The 17,893-nt window shown below is 44.5% G+C and overlaps 1 protein-coding gene across 1 annotated transcript in view; it reads left to right on the top strand.

Annotated features, from left to right (window-relative positions):
* Positions 1–17,893, top strand: part of LOC126412336 (nose resistant to fluoxetine protein 6-like) — a 270,762-nt gene that overhangs the window by 109,845 nt on the left and 143,024 nt on the right. Inside the window, exon 6 of the mRNA XM_050081879.1 lies at positions 986–1,173. Within this exon, the coding sequence (XP_049937836.1) occupies positions 986–1,173 (188 nt within the window). The remainder of the gene's footprint in view (positions 1–985; positions 1,174–17,893) is intronic.

Genomic DNA, 17,893 nt, shown 5'->3' with positions numbered 1-17,893 from the left:
ACCAATCGTCATCTTCCACCATCTTTTGAAACGCCCACACCGCAAATGCCCTCCGCTTCACTAAATCGCCAGGTAACAGTTCACGATGCCGGTGGATTTTGTACGGATAGCATCGGAGGGCACGCCTCAGTGCCAACCAAACATTAGTGTATGGAATGCCGGTGCGACGTGCGACTGCACGAGCGCTGACTTCCCCGTACATAGACGAACCTGCTACAGTCTCCATTTCTTCCTGAAATGTCTCAGCAGCATTACGCCTTGTGCTCGATCGGCCACTAATCGTGTAAACAACCTGTGGCTTCGAACTTCGAAATCATTCTCGCCACAGCTGCATTTGTCAACGGACCTTTACCCGTTCGAATCCCCTTCCTATGGGTATAGGATCGTAACGCTGAACCAGCACATTCCCCATTCTGATAATACAGCTTCACTAAAAGCGCCTTTTCAGGTAACGTCAACATGCTGCGACTGCTGGCGCAGCTAATTCTCTCTCTCTCATTACAGCTCCTTTTATACACGATTGCGCAGTCACTGACGTTTTGCTGTCCAGCGCCATCTGTCGGACATTTTGTGAACTTTTTTTTTTTTTTTGTTCTAATAAAACTCCATGTCATTCCAAGCATGCGTGTCAATTTTTACCTCTCTATCTACATTATTCCGTGGTTTATTAAGTTTTCACATTTATATTGACTTTCTGATCACCCGGTACACTAGACAAATCTTACAAGAATGCACAGAATTACTTGCCATTTCTCACATGCACGTATGGTGCTGCTACAAGGCACCTACCTTCCGGATAGTCGGTGAGCTATTAACGCCCTAAGCGTCTCCTATATGGTTATCTCAATACCCCCTTTCAGGCTCTCGCAAAGCACATGAACCTTACTCCAGAAAGTTCAGCTTGGTGGCCACAGTTCTGAGTGCTTTGTCGAAACACCCAGCAGACCACCATTGGACTACGGCGAGTTTTTTGTTCGTGCTGCAGGCCTGCGTGCGCTGCTGTGCTTCTCGCTGATCTCCAACTGGCGGCGGCTGTCGCAGCCCCCGCGCAAACGCCTCAACCTGCGCTACGTGCAGGGCACGCGCTTCCTCACCATGACCATCATCATCCTGGGACACCGCATCGTACTGCTCGAGGCCGCGCCCATCCTCAACCCGGAGCTCATCGAAAAGGTACGCCTCATCTCGTGTCCGACACACTTTCTTCTGCCTCAAAAGCGAACAGAGCTGTATCAAAGATCATTTACCAATGAAATTGTAGCTCAAACTTCAACATGTTAAAACTTAAGTATCCTCACACTGAAGAGTGATCGAAAGAAATTTAAAAGAATAACTTTATTGACAACGCGAAACTCATTTATAACGTCCTTGGATGAATATGCATACAACTATATACAACAGAAGTATCTCTCCTGTGCCGTTGTCTGTGATGTGCCTACATGACGAACCCCAGATTCGTGGTAGGTGGCGGCATGAAGATCTGGGAGGTTACCGCCGGCCGGTGTGGCCGAGCGGTTCTAGGCGGCTCAGTCTGGAACCGCGAGACCGCTACGGCCGCAGGTTCGAATCCTGCCTCGGGCTTGGATGTGTGTGATGTCCTTAGGTTAGTTAGGTTTAAGTAGTTCTAAGTTATAGGGGACTGATGACCTCAGATGTTAAGTCAAAAAAAAAAAAAATGGTTCAAATGGCTCGGAGCACTATGGGACTCAACTGCTGTGGTCATAAGTCCCCTATAACTTAGAACTACTTAAACCTAACTAACCTAAGGACATCACACACATCCATGCCCGAGGCAGGATTCGAACCTGCGGCCGTAGCGGTCGTGCGGTTCCAGACTGTAGTGCCTTTAACCGCTCGGCCAATCCGGCCGGCGATGTTAAGTCCCATAGTGCTCAGAGCCATTTTTTTGGGAGGTTACTGGGCCGCTGCAGTCGGCGTGTGACGGCTGGCGTGCCGCTGCTGAAGACCAGGACGAACTGGGCGGTGGCTGCCGGCGTGGAACGCTTAAAGGTAGCGCTGGAACTGAACCGCTGATGTTGTCGGATGGAACTGCTGGTACTCAGCTAAAGTTGACGTGGGAATCTACGAGTTTTGTGACGTCACTTCCTGCTATTTCACGTTAGGAACTATTTCCTCACGTGAAATAGAAAATAAATTCTGCGATATTTCGGCAACGTGCCACGTTAAGTAAACTAATAGCAAGCGAGAACGCTCTCTGTGTCACAAGCAAAAGCAAGACACCATACTATATGTATCGTGTTTAGCAGTAGCACATATTCGGTGCGTTTTATGTTATATGTTGCACCCTACGAATATACAGGGTGGTCCATTGATCGTGACCGGGCCAAATATCTCATGAAATGACTGTCAAACAAAAAAACTACAAAGAACGAAACTTGTCTAGCCTGAAGGGGGAAACCAGATGGCGCTGTGGTCGGCCCGCTAGATGGCGCTGCCATAGGTCAAATGGATATCAACTGCGTTTTTTTTTTAAATAGGAACCCCCATTTTTATTACCTTTGCGTGTAGTACGTAAACAAATATGAATGTTTTAGTTGGACCACTTTTTTCGCTTTGTGATAGATGGCGCTGTAATAATCACAAACATATGACTCTCAATTTCAGACGAACTGTTGGTAACAGGTAGGTTTTTTAAATTAAAATACAGAACGTAGGTACGTTTGAACATTTTATTTCGGTTCTTCCAATGTTATACATGTACCTTTGTGAACTTATGATTTCTGAGAACGCATGCTGTTACAGCGTGATTACCTGTAAATACCATATTAATGCAATAAATGCTCAAAATGATGTCCGTCAACTTCGATGCATTTGGCAATACGTGCAACGACATTCCTCTCAACAGCGAGTAGTTCGCCTTCCGTATGGTCGCACATGCATTGACATTGCACTGACGCATGTTGTCTGGCGTTGTCGGTGGATCACGATAGCAAATATCCTTCAACTTTCCCCACAGAAAGGAATCCGGGGACGTCAGATACGGTGAACGTGCGTGCCATGATATGGAGCTTCGACGACCAAATCACCTGTCATGAAATATGCTATTCAATACCGCTTCAACCGCACGTGAGCTATGTGCCGGACATCCATCATGTTGGAAGTACATCACCAATCTGTCATGCAGTGAAACATCTTGTAGTAAAATTGCTAGAACCTTACGTAGGAAATCAGCATACATTGCACCATTTAGACTGCCATCGATAAAATGGAGGCCAATTATCCTTACTCCCATAATGCCGCACCATACATTAACCCGCCAAGGTCGCTGATGTTCCACTTTTCGCAACCATTATGGATTTTCCGTTGCCCAATAGTGCATATTATGCTGGTTTACGTTACCGCTGTTGGTGAATGACGCTTCGTCGCTAAATAGAACACGTGCAAAAAATCTGTCATCGTCCCGTAATTTCTCTTGTGCCCAGTGGCAGAACTGTGCACGACGTTCAAAGTCGTCGCCATGCAATTTCTGGTGCACAGAAATATGGTACGGGTGCAATCGATGTTGATGTAGCATTCTCAACATCGACGTTTTAGAGATTCCCGATTCTCGTGCAATTTGTCTGTTACTAATGTGCGGATTAGCCGCGACAGCAGCTAAAACACCTACTTGGGCATCATCATTTGTTGCAGGTCGTGGTTGACGTTTCACATGTGACTGAACACTTCCTGTTTCCTTAAATAACGTAACTATCTGGCGAACGATCCGGACACTTGGATGATGTCGTGCCGGATACCGAGCAGCATACATAGCACACGCCCGTTGGGTAATTTGATCACAATAGCCATACATCAACACGATATTGACCTTTTCCGCAATTGGTGAAGGGTCCATTTTAACACGGTTAATGTATCACGGAGAAAATACCGTCCGCACTGGCGGAATGTTACGTGATAACACGTACTTATACGTTTGTGACTATTACAGCGCCATCTATCACAAAGCGAAAAAAGTGGTCCAACTGAAACATTCATATTTCTTTACGTACTACACGAATATGTAATAAAAAATGGGGGTTCCTATTTTAAAAAACGCAGTTGATATCCGTTTGACCTATGGCAGGGCAATCTAATGGGCCAACCATAGCGCCATCTGGTTTCTCCCTTCAAGCTAGACGAGTTTCGTTCTTTGTAGTTTTTTCGTTTGATGCTTATTTCGTGAGATATTTAGCCCGGTCAGTATCAATGGACCAACCTGTATACTGTTTCTCAGCACCAGCACACTGAACATCTCGCGAACGAATCGTTACTGGTACGATTTGTTGTAATAAAAGACAGGAAATGTCATATTTGTGGTTAAAGTATTTTCGTATTTAGTTATTTTCGCGTTATAACTCGCGTGTTATGAGAGTACACCGTTTTAGGGCAACGACCTAAACGAAAATGAGTCGTCGTTGAGTTGTTATAGTGAAATGTCAATAATATTTTGAGCGATTTAAGTCCTCAGAACGCTGTAACATGAAATAAGAGTTCGCTGAAAGCAATTTTTTAGAATAGCGTAGTTGTTTGAGGCATCACGTTATGGAACCGAGGTTGGATTGGTAAGGATTCTCGTCTTCGTGTTTACAATACTGTTCTTTACATTCGGGTTTTCTAAAGTGTTGTGGGACATTTCTGTGATATTAATAGACATAATTTATGTGATATTTAATGTTATGCAAATATAAGTGAGCTCTCTGTCAAGAGTGAGTTTCTTCGATTTGTTGAACTTTTATGAGCTGATATCCTTACTGAGTTGACATGTATCTTTTATTTTTGTCTCATTAACCATTCACGGATATTGAATATTTTTAATTGTGTATACCACAGACAGAAAATCATGATACGCTCCCTATCGGCGAGGTCAAGCAAAAATATGTGCGTTTTAATGGGGGTAACGTAGGAATTCTACGCGCGCCTATTTTCGTGATCAAACAGTACGGTTTGCATTCCAATAACTGCCGACAACTGGACGGCGCTGTATCACGTCAACGTGCTCGTGTCGTGTGGTGACGGCATTGTCTCTCGTGACATCGGATATCCAGCCTGCGTGCAGATCAAGTGCTTCGTCCAGTGTACTAACGGCTTAACCGACTCAGAAACGGTCTGGTGGTGGCCTAAACAGTCGGGAGCAGATGGACATCCACGTGGCGCTGCGGGGACCCATGACCTGGCGTAGGAAAATAGTCCTCTGCTTACAGCGGTCTCCGTTGCGACAAACACGCTCCCTATTGGCGAGGTTGCCCCCCAGACGCTTTGGAGGCGACTTGTAACTCCATGGTAGGCAGCCCAGGCCAAATAAGGAAATAACTTGGTGTTGAAAGCCGTTTATCCACAGCATCCTGGCGGGGCGGCTGCCCGAACGGCCTGCTTGGGTGCAGAGGAATCAGCTACCTGGCGGATATAACGAAAAGACCTTTGGTCCGAAATATGAGTGTTCGACAGTTCTTTGTTTGATATAGTTGGGTCCATCGAAACAGGAAAACTTCCTCAGTGGCTAAAGTACTGTTCCTCCTACTGGACAGACATGCACGTAAGAGGGCAGGCAGTGGGGTAATGTACAGTAGCAAGGGTCTGTATACCAAGTGACACTCCAGCCAGTGACGTCTTAAGCTGCGTCATCTGCAGTGCACTTCTATAAGGACGTAGAACACCTAACACTGATGTACAGACTGTTCACTGTCTGATATCTTGACTGCCCCTGCTTGGCTGTTTTGTTGCCGGTGTACGTCACTCTGTCCTCCAGAGCTTCGAACTTTCTGCCGTATATTCTTTTTCAAAAACTGGTTCAAATGGCTCTGAGCACTATGGGACTTAACATCTGAGTTCATCAGTCCCCTAGAATTTAGAACTACTTAAACCTAATTAACTTAAGGACATCACACACATCCATGCCCGAGGCAGGATTCGAACCTGCGACCGTAGCAGTCGCGCGGTTCGAGACTGAAGCGCCTAAAACCGCTCTTCCACAGCGGCCGGCTTCCTCTCCTTCCTCTCCCCCCCCCCCTCCCTCCCGCCCCAACACCTTCAGTTTACATATAAAATCCATCAGAGACGTTTTACTCCTTCTAAAGCGGCCATGCTTGACTATTAATATGAAGTTAGTTTGGTCAGAATGGTCGTTGTTGGTTAACGGCGTGCTTGGTGACGAAAGACCGAGTACACAATGTTCATACAAAATACATTAATTTGTAAAAAATTAATCGGACTTCGAATTAAGATGCAGGTTCGACTTTCTGTTAACGAATTAATCAACGATAGACCTCTTATGGAGCTCGATTCTTGTGCCACCAAGTAGGTCGTTTCCAGCTTAATTTAAACAGCCAGAACTACTTTCCTGCCGGCCGGAGTGGCAGAGCGGTTCTAGGCGCTACCGTCTGGAACCGCGCGACCGCTACGGTCGCAGGTTCGAATCCTGCCTCGGGCATGGATGTTTGTGATGTCCTTAGGTTAGTTAGGTTTAAGTAGTTCTAATTTCTAGGGGACTGATGACCTCAGAAGTTAAGTCCCATAGTGCTCAGAGCCATTTGAACCATTTGAACTACTTTCATTATATAATCAAAACAGGAGAACTGAGAGGCTGGTCATTTTGGAAAATTAAACTTAATTTGAAACATAATGGTACAATTATTATTGGCAGAAATGATATAATGGAAATACTTACATACGTATCGCGCCGCTACCAGAATGGGAAGGAGGAGATAATGTAATGTCGGTTTTTTCGTACCGGTAGATAAAATAATTACAGCTTCGTGGAACAAAGATTAGTATCACTTAGCGGGTTTACAGATGTCAATTTTCCGAACGCTTTACTTTTTTTTATAAGTACTGTTAAAACAAATAGTTTTTTTACTGTTCATTCAATGCTATTTCGATAATTCCCCAAACAATTAACTTTCGTTACCATCAACATCTCATTTAAAGACTATTCAATCAGGCACAAGAGTACATCTTTGTGGTTTTATCGAAAAATATATCAGCGACCATGCGTTGTAGAGGATGACTGTAAAATCGCATGAAATCATCAAAAGAAATCAGTAGTAAGCTCCAAAGTGCTATCATCAGTCCAGCTAGGACAACGTTTATGGTTAGGGAGTTAAAAAGGGTGGAGTACAGCGGTAGGGCAGCCCTTCAAAAGCCTCACATTTCTTTAGTCAGTGCTAAGCGATGACTCTGCTGGTGGAAACAGAGACGGCACTAGGCAGTGACTAACTGGAAACGAGTGATTTGGAATGATGAATCACGCTATACCCTGTGGTAATCCGATGGAAGGATTTAGGTTTGTCAGATGGCTGGAGAACGTTACCTGTTTCTCGTGGTTAGAGCGCCGTTCTCTTATTCCGATTAAGAAATGGTTCAAATGGCTCTGAGCACTATGGGACTCAACTGCTGAGGTCATAAGTCCCCTAGAACTAAGAACTACTTAAACCTAACTAACCTATGGACAACACACACATCCATGCCCGAGGCAGGATTCGAACCTGCGACCGTAGCGGTCGCGCGGTTCGAGACTGTAGCGCCAGAACCGCTCGGCCACCAGCGGCCGGCTATTCCGATTAAGAAAACGCTAAATCCGGAAGGGTATGAACACATATTACAGCATTGTGTACTGCGACAGTTGATGAACTGTTCGGAGACGATGAGTGTTCATATCAGCGGGGCAACGCAGTGTGTCATAAGGCAGCGTCTAAGGGGCAATGGATTGTGCACAATAAGAGATGGACCGTCCTGCCTAGAGTACCCATCTGAACCCAATAGAATGCCTTTGGGATGAGTTAGAACGTCGACTTCCCTCCAGATTTCAGCGTCCAACATCACTACCTTCTCTGGTTTCGGCTCTTCAGGAACAATTTGCCGCCATTCCTCTGCAGGCATTTAGACGCATCGCTGAAATTGTCCCCAAAAGAGTTCAGTCCGTCAAAAGGCGAACGGTGGACGCGCCCTATTTTAACATTCACTAATGGGGGCGTGGATACTTAAGATCAGACAGTGTATATTGCTCGTGCAGGTAGATATTTAAATTTCGAATGACAGTTTATATTGCAAGGCGTACGTCGTAGGCTGCTTGCAGCACAACTGAAAGACCCACGCAAAAGCCACACGAGCGGTTCTAGGCGCTTCAGTCCGGAACTACAATACTGCTACGGTCGCAGGTTCGAATCCTGCCTCGGGCATGGATGTGTGTAATGTCCTTAGGTTAAGTTAGGTTTAAGTAGTTCTAAGTCTAGGGGACTGATGATCTCAGATGCTAAGTCCCATAGTGCTTAGAGCCATGTTTTTGCAAAGGCCACAGACTTTTGTCACAAGTGCGATAACAATTTTCAGTTTGGAGGGATGTCATCTGGAAAGTCTTCCAAAAATTAGGAACAGGAAGTACTGTCGCTTAAGGGGAGTTAGAACGGAAAAAATTTCAAATTTTAGAATTTTTATCTCATTATAAAATTTACAATTTATCCGAATAAAGTGATGTATGTATCACTTATAAACTCACATGGGAAGCATTTTATTTTATTTTTTTATTTTTTAAATATAATCTACGCCGATTGAAAATGTCAAAATGTTTACATTCATTACTTCAAGATCTAAGAAAATCGGTAATTTTTTATATAGATATTATTATAGATAGATTATATATATTTTTATATATATGTTGATCATGTCCAGAAGAGGATGGGCAGCAGGTTGAGGAAGTTGAAACGAAGGTTGAGACACAGGAAACTTTCTGATGGTAAAACTATATGAGGCAGGCTGAGAGACAAAATGATTGATGAACTAGAGCAGTATTATGGGATGGCCATTAGAAATAATACTGAGGATTTGTTGAAAATGAAACAGGCAGTATGGGCTACCTTCTTCCATAGACTGTTAACTGATGAAAAACCAGTACACCACCTTTGCCCTCCTGGACCTGATTCATGGTGCAATTACCGCAATGCCTAGTACTCAAACAGTTCACACAGACATAAACATTCCATCGCAGCAGCAGTCATGGATATCATAAAACGTCAAATCCTGAATCACTGAAGAAGTGTCTGCATGGTCAGACTCAAAATCCCAATGAGTCGTTCAATAATCTTATATGGACTCGCTTACGAGTAAATGTTTTTTTTTTTTTTTTTTTTTTTTTGATGAAGACACTAAAGTGAGTGCTCAGTGATGCTGTTATTGCTTTTAATGATGTCAACATTGGTAGGGTGAAAGTGCTACAGCATATGGGAATTAATCCTGGAGCAAACTGCGTCAGAGAACTTGAACGGATGGACAAGGTTCGCATTGATAAAGCAGAGTATGCAGCACAGTTGGCCACTAAGGAGTCCAGAAAGAAGAAAAAACTTGGAAAAAGATCGAGAGGATGATATACAGTATGGTGCAGGGTGCTTTTTCGTGACTAAAAATAAAAAAATTAAGCGTATATTAAGTGAGTTACAGTCTTTTGAAACTTTAGAATCCGTTCCTGAAAATTTGCTTTTTCTGTTCCATTATTCCCTAAATCTCAGAAACCACTTCAAGTAGAGTATTCAAATTTTCAGGGAGTAATAACATACATATCCTGAGTCTACTGAACTAAAAGAAGAACATAATGTTATGTATAATTAAAATTATTTCGGATAACGTACAAAAAAGGTACACAAAATTTTAACTGTGTGATTAAAAAACTGTGTTTCCAAAAGCAGTGGCTGAAATTCAATTAGTGTCGTTCAGTAGCCTCAGAACATAAATTTTAATGTCCTGTAAAAGTTTCATGTCAATGGCTTGTGGTGTCACCGCCAGACACCACACTTGCTAGGTGGTAGCCTTTAAATCGGCCGCGATCCATTAGTATACGCCGGACCCGCGTGTCGCCGCTGTCAGTGATAGCAGACCGAGCGCCACCACACGGCAGGTCTCGAGAGACGTCCTGGCACTCGCCCCAGTTGTACAACCGACGTTCATAGCAATGGTTCACTGAAAAATACGCTCTCATTTGCCGGGACGATAGTTAGCATAGCCTTCAGCTACATTTGCTACGACCTAGCAAGGCGCCGTATTCAATTGATATTTATTATATGAAGCATGTATCATCAAGACAGATGTTCAACAATTGTGGGTTAAAGTTAAGTATTATATCAACTACTTACTTTATTTGCTACTATTAATTCCTTTAACTGTTCCAGACCTCGCGCCAGTCAGCGTGTAATTAAACGCGTGCATTTCGGCCTCCTCTAGAAAAACAGTGTTGGCTCTTCTGCCAACACTACATGGCTACAGCGGTTCCTGAAATACAGGGAAGCGAAGTCAATAAATTTAACATTGTTGGGTAAGGCGTTCCAACTCCCCTTAACACGTTTGTTGACACACATTTGATACGACTTTGAACAAAATTGATTTGTAGCTTGAATCGAAAAAGAAAGGTTAACTTCTTCTTGAAGTATCCTGGTCCAAAGGACAAAATTTGTCAGTTTCTAACAGGAAACAGAGACAACACTTGGAACAAAAAACACAGGCAAAGTCACTACCATGGCGCGTAATATGTCCTGCCTTGGTTCTGAGCGAAAGTCTGACCAGCACGGGTTATGAAAATTTGTCTTAGTTCAATAGCCACCTCTGAAAACTACTCCAAGTCCGAAAGTGTGTTGTTCAGCATGACCCGTCACCGGAAGTGCGGCGTCGGATACGGCCCGCGACGGCGGCGAGTGGCGGACAGGGACCTTATTCTGTATCGTTCATACCTATTGGTGTAGTAGGTAAGTCTCGGTAGTGACGTCATTTTCGGTTCTTTATCGAAATATCCTATTCAGTAAGCTTCTGAGACTTGTCACCGAACGGTCCTTCCACCGATTTTACGACAATTATACCGAGAGGTTTTGGATTTCGGTCTGGTAGGTGAGCTGTGGTTTATGTACACGTATAATTTGCCATTTTAAACATATTTAGCGGTTTTAGCTTTGGTTTTAGTGATTGTGTTACTAAAGAATCACCAGAGGACGCATTCAGTTGGAAAGTGAGTTCGTAATAGACTATTTCCCTTTGTTAGAAATATGGTTAGGTTAGGTTGTTACTGTGAATGATTACATCAAACAAAGTTTTCGGTCAATATTCTCTCAAAATACGTGTTATTTTTATGCAAATAAGAGTTTAAAGATCATTAAATATCAAGATATCGGCTCTGCTTACGTATATTACATGAGTGTGAACTGACGTTACATGTGCCTTTGTGTACTTTTTCCCACAAAGGAGTTAGTTAGTAATTATCGAAACGTGTTTACAACTTTCAAGTAACAATGGAAAGCAATTATGTGAAGCCTGATATTGGAAACCTTCCAAACTATCACGCGTTTATGACTTATGCAGCACCGTTTGGCAACGAAGTTTGCCTACGTTCCTCTACACAGTACTACAACAAATGCGGATTGCGTGTCTTTTGTTTGGCGTGGCCAAGTGGTTAGCACGCTGGAATACGATACGAAAGGTCACGGGTTCGCGCATGGGTGGATGCAAAAAAATTTTTTAACTCTTCATATATGCAACACGTTCTGAGACATTGTTATTCGTGTAAATTTTCTGCAATATTCGTTATTACTTACATGTAAGAGCGCACTTCCTCAGTAATGATTTCGTGATTTCTGTGTGTTTGAAGTATGAAATACGAAATTGTTGGAGATGAAATTGCAGTGAGTAAGACAACCGACAGTGACCTTTATATTTTTTCTTGTCAGAAATAACTCACCATTTTTTCCGAATATGTAGCGATTTCCGAGTATGCGGTTAGACAAAAATCTAAGAGCACAACTTAAATTACTGGGATTGCAGCTAGCACCAGTCATCTTCATAATCTTGCTTGTCGCCGGCCGAAGTGGCCGTGCGGTTAAAGGCGCGGCAGTCTGGAACCGCAAGACCGCTATGGTCGCAGGTTCGAATCCTGCCTCGGGCATGGATGTTTGTGATGTCCTTAGGTTAGTTAGGTTTAACTAGTTCTAAGTTCTAGGAGACTAATGACCTCAGCAGTTGAGTCCCATAGTGCTCAGAGCCCTTTGAACCAATCTTGCTTGTCACAAGTACACTCCTGGAAACGGAAAAAAGAACACATTGACACCGGTGTGTCAGACCCACCATACTTGCTCCGGACACTGCGAGAGGGCTGTACAAGCAATGATCACACGCACGGCACAGCGGACACACCAGGAACCGCGGTGTTGGCCGTCGAATGGCGCTAGCTACGCAGCATTTGTGCACCGCCGCCGTCAGTGTCAGCCAGTTTGCCGTGGCATACGGAGCTCCATCGCAGTCTTTAACACTGGTAGCATGCCGCGACAGCGTGGACGTGAACCGTATGTGCAGTTGACGGACTCTGAGCGACAGCGTATAGTGGGCATGCGGGAGGCCGGGTGGACGTACCGCCGAATTGCTCAACACGTGGGGCGTGAGGTCTCCACAGTACCGTCTCCATGAAGCTGGGCTACGGTCCCGCACACCGTTAGGCCGTCATCCGCTCACGCCCCAACATCGTGCAGCCCGCCTCCAGTGGTGTCGCGACAGGCGTGAATGGAGGGACGAATGGAGACGTGTCGTCTTCAGCGATGAGAGTCGCTTCTGCCTTGGTGCCAATGATGGTCGTATGCGTGTTTGGCGCCGTGCAGGTGAGCGCCACAATCAGGACTGCATACGACCGAGGCACACAGGGCCAACACCCGGCATCATGGTGTGGGGAGCGATCTCCTACACTGGCCGTACACCACTGGTGATCGTCGAGGGGACACTGAATAGTGCACGGTACATCCAAACCGTCATCGAACCCATCGTTCTACCATTCCTAGACCGGCAAGGGAACTTGCTGTTCCAACAGGACAATGCACGTCCGCATGTATCCCGTGCCACCCAACGTGCTCTAGATGGTGTAAGTCAACTACCCTGGCCAGCAAGATCTCCGGATCTGTCCCCCATTGAGCATGTTTGGGACTGGGTGAAGCGTCGTCTCACGCGGTCTGCACGTCCAGCACGAACGCTGGTCCAACTGAGGCGCCAGGTGGAAATGGCATGGCAAGCCGTTCCACAGGACTACATCCAGCATCTCTACGATCGTCTCCATGGGAGAATAGCAGCCTGCATTGCTGCGAAAGGTGGATATACACTGTACTAGTGCCGACATCGTGCATGCTCTGTTGCCTGTGTCTATGTGCCTGTGGTTCTGTCAGTGTGATCATGTGATGTATCTGACCCCAGGAATGTGTCAATAAAGTTTCCCCTTCCTGGGACAATGAATTCACGGTGTTCTTATTTCAATTTCCAGGAGTGTATTTATCTGCGATCGAATCCTCAACCACCGTAGATAGAGATGAAAGATCTCTGCCGTAATATTTTTAGACTGTAGCACCATGTACGAAACATTTTCATTCATGAGATGCGTGTTATAAACTTCAACGAACTGCAGGAGCTCTCGAAAATGAGGTTTTTTTTTCAGTTTTGTTTTTAAGACCAAATCTTGACGCATCATATAGGGAAGTGGGCTACTTAATCATTTGGATCTGTAGGAGCGTGTTATAACCACATTCTGTTCATCTTCTTATTCTTTGAAACTCTCAGAATCAATTTTTCGGGTGTTTTTATAGATGTATTAGTACGATGTGGTACTACACACTATTCCTAACTCATTTTCCGAAACGTAAAATCCAAAACACGATGCCAGTGTGAATGAGAATAAGATGACATAATGCGGCATTTACGACAATCTGCAGAATACAGTCAAATACGGTATCGTTATTATGCATGCATGGAAACATACGGTCAGAGAAACTGTAAAAATTTTTGTGCATTTCAGCTGAGAATCGTGGAAATTGATATACTGCGCCTGATACTGTTAAGGAGGAGGCAAGGGCAATGAAGGCGGGCACGTCAGCTCGATGGAATTCGGCGTCATGCGTTATGGCAACGTAAACGCAATTTTCGGTACTTGGAAGAACAGCGCGCCTGTGTTGTCTGCTAGTCGCTTTGTGTTCGAGGCGCTGTGCGCTATGCAGTGCGCATGGGCGGATCTGAGGCCGTTTGCTTTTGATTGGCTTGCGCGACACGAACTGACAACAGTGCTTTGGTTCTCTAGACCCGAACGGTATCGCTATTGAAACGCATGCTAAATAACGCAGGGACTCTAATTCGAGTACTAGACCATTTGGTGCTATTGAGTACCGAAACGATCGGCACAATGGCGGAAGGATACAGAATAGGCACCCAGGGCAGCAGCAGCAGCAACGGTGACTTCGGAATTGAACATGACTTCAACGGGTGGATGAACTGCCGGTTGCAGTTTTTTTTTTTCTTTATTGTGATTTGCCCATATGGGCAGGGGAGGGCTGTCAGTGGCACAATCCGCCGCTCTTCAACCGAGTTACGTGACAACTAAAACAAGAATAAAATGCTACATACATTAGGCGATAAAAAGGGGGAACATAAAACAGAGTAAGAGGAGATAATGGAGGTAAAAATACACTGACAGGGAGACGTTCATGGGGGGACAATTAAAAAGGTCACCATAAAGTTAAAAACACAGTTGGCGATTCTTAAAACACAAAGAAGACACTGAATGCACATGCACAAATTAAAAGTTGGCCACAGTATTACAAGCACTCCAGAACAACACACTTAAAACCCACTTGGAGCACACATGGTGAAGTATAAAAACTGCCAGGTGGGACCTGCCGAGGGAGAGGTCGGCGAGGATGGAAAAGGAGGGGAGAGCAAGGGGCAGCAGGGGAGGCGGCGGGATGAAGAGAGTAGGGGCGTCAGCAGGTACACGAAGAGGCAGGAGACTGGTGGGGCAGGAGATGAAGAGGGAAGACAGGGCAGGAGGCACAAGAGATGGAGGGGGAGTAGGACGGGGAAGCCGCTCAGGAGGAGGGAGGGGGAGGAGAGGGAGCCCTGAGGAGGAAGCAGGAAGATGGGGTTAGAGTTGGTAGGAAGGGTAGGTGTCAGGGCGAAGCTCATCATCTGGGAGGGGTAGATGGTGGAAGTTGCGTTGGGAAAGGAGGCGGAGGGTGTGGAGATGGAGAAAGGGTGGGCCGGTTGCAGGCAGAGGTCGGTCTTAAATCCTGGTCGTGTGGATAACAACTTTCTCATTGGCTGGATACCTTGTTGGTGGATACATGAAGGGCCCTACACACGCACCAACTGACCGACCAACCGATCGAAAAATTGGACATGTGTAGGAGTTTTGACCAACCGACTGACGAACTTTCCTTGTTGGGACGTCGGGCGGGCAGGATCACACGACAGCCGACCACCCCCCCCCCCCCCCCCCCCTTACATCCCCCAACTTCATCTAACAAATCGTGCTGTTTGTAGCGCTGTCGACAACAGTACGTCTTTTGTCGCTATACACGCGTGGTTCAATGCTGTTCTACAGAATGTGAAGTGGACGAAACTGTGACAGAGTTTCTGAAGAAATTTGTAGGCTGGAGATGTTTGTCGATCCGTCGTGTGAGGGGTATAGCAATAGAGATGCAGCATTTGTTTAACTTTTTAACAAATCCATAATGGTTTATGTGGCACTTAGAGCAAAAGATATGCTCTGCAAATACCATCACTGACACAATGAAAGAACCATTTGTATTGTATCTTACAAAAAGTGCTGAAACTGATGGCCATCAACTTCAGTGCAAACATGACAATGGCGAGCAAGATCTTGCACATCCTGACAAATACCCCTGGTGTGTTTCGAATCACATCATAGGCAGCTAAAATTATTCTGGCAACTAATCCCATCTCCATATTCACTGGGGTCTCATAAACATGAAAGAACCAAAGGGATTCAGGCTAGCCTTTCAGCAGCGAGAGCATAGCTACGTAATTCCCGGCCGGTCTTGGTGGCCGTGCGGTTCTAGACACTTCAGTCCGGAACCGCGTGACTGCTACGGTCGCAGGTTCGAATCCTGCCTCGGGCATGCATGTATGTGATGTCCTTAGGTTAGTTAGGTTTAAGTAGTTCTAAGTTCTAGGGGACTGATGACCTCAGATGTTTCCCATAGTGCTCAGAGCCATTTGAACCATTTTTTTTTTCGTACTTCCCGATACACTAGGTGCATGTCAGTGAGTTCTGTGAAACTGTACCTGTACTGCCCCATTGTACAGCTGTCTCTGAATAGCACCGAGTAATGAATGGGTCTGTCGTTGATTTAAAGCACGTTCTGTCATGGGACAATGTAAATACGGCCGGCCGAAGTGGCCGTGCGGTTAAAGGCGCTGCAGTCTGGAACCGCAAGACCGCTCCGGTAGCAGGTTCGAATCCTGCCTCGGGCATGGATGTTTGTGATGTCCTTAGGTTAGTTAGGTTTAACTAGTTCTAAGTTCTAGGGGACTAATGACCTCAGCAGTTGAGTCCCATAGTGCTCAGAGCCATTTTTTGAATGTAAATACGATCCAACAGAGCTATCTTATGGACATGTGAAGTAAACAGAACTTGCATCATGAATTTCTAGTAATCAGGATCGGCCTCCTTATTTCCTTGCGGGAAATAAAGAATTTACATGTAAATAAACAGCACAGTACGTGTAAACTTGTAGCATGTTAATTGTAAATAAACTGGAAACAGTAATGCTAGACAAAGCGGTAGACAAGTTTACTTCCATATCTCTTTAAGCTGGCTTCACCAGCGCGATGTTAACTACCTCAAATCGTTCAGTGGAACACTCTCTATTCCCGCGCCCGGGTTCCCGGGTTCGATTCCCGGCGGGGTCAGGGATTTTCTCTGCCTCGTGATGACTGGATGTTGTGTGATGTCCTTAGGTTAGTTAGGTTTAAGTAGTTCTAAGTTCTAGGGGACTGATGACCATAGACGTTAAGTCCCGTAGTGCTCAGAGCCATTTGAAACTTTTTTTTGAACACTCTCTATGCCCTGTTACATTTTTGCACGCTCCTACGGAAACACCCTGTGTATTTTATGAATTAAAGTCTATCGATCTTCTATACTCCAGCTGTTAGCTTTTATTTTCGACGCTTATTGGAAATAAAGTCTAAAAACCGATATACAGACAGATTAGATCTTAAATTTCATATCGAATACTTACCGGAAGTAAAAGTGAAATATAGACAGTGAGTGGAGTTTATTTATAAAATATACTAGCTTCACTATTATAAGTGTTAAGAACGTCCAGCTTATATTCTAGACTTCTGCTATGAAGAGCGAAGTGTGGGATTTATTTTACATTTGTTAAATGCTTCATTTCATTGCCTATACATCTGTTGTATTTATTAGATGATGAGCACCACTGCCATTTGTAGTCTTTCTTCCTCTCATTTGAAATGATTTTCTTGAACTTACAGGTCCATCTTTTATGCTACATACATAAGTTAATAAAATTAACATGAATATCTTTCGTGTTATTTATGTTGTTTTAGCATGACTTATTTCCTCAGGCAACTGCAAATCACGTTGCGGGTTTCAGGATTTACTTAGGTAATAATTATTGTGATACAACAGCACTGAATCTGAGGTCCTCTTAACTTTTACCGTGGCTATAAACCGTAATGTAGCTTATAGCTTCTCCTCGCAGCTTACATCCTCTCTCATGACTGTGTTCTTTTTCCTCAAGAATGGTTTCATGATGTTCAACAGCTCCGAATTACATATTTCGTCCATTCTTCTATAATTATGAAAATCATCAGCTCCCAGAGTAGCCATGTATATGTTGATGTAGATGTGATAAATGTCAACTGGTAATCAGTAAAACATTTGCAGACTGATAATGATTACATCTCAAACTAGAACTAATAAGCTGAACATATTTGAAAATGGGATGTTTATAGTAATCGTCACAATAAGAATAATGTCTTTACTACCAACAATTTCGATGAAAATTTTTTGTGAGTATTCAGCCTTATCGGGACACGTTTTCACACGACAGAAGGAATTTATGCAAGAAATCTATTG

This window comes from Schistocerca serialis, chromosome 7 (genome assembly GCF_023864345.2).
Source record: "Schistocerca serialis cubense isolate TAMUIC-IGC-003099 chromosome 7, iqSchSeri2.2, whole genome shotgun sequence".
NCBI lineage: Eukaryota > Metazoa > Arthropoda > Insecta > Orthoptera > Acrididae > Schistocerca > Schistocerca serialis.
Note: the sequence above shows the minus strand (reverse complement) of the source record. Positions and strands in the feature narration are given on the sequence as shown.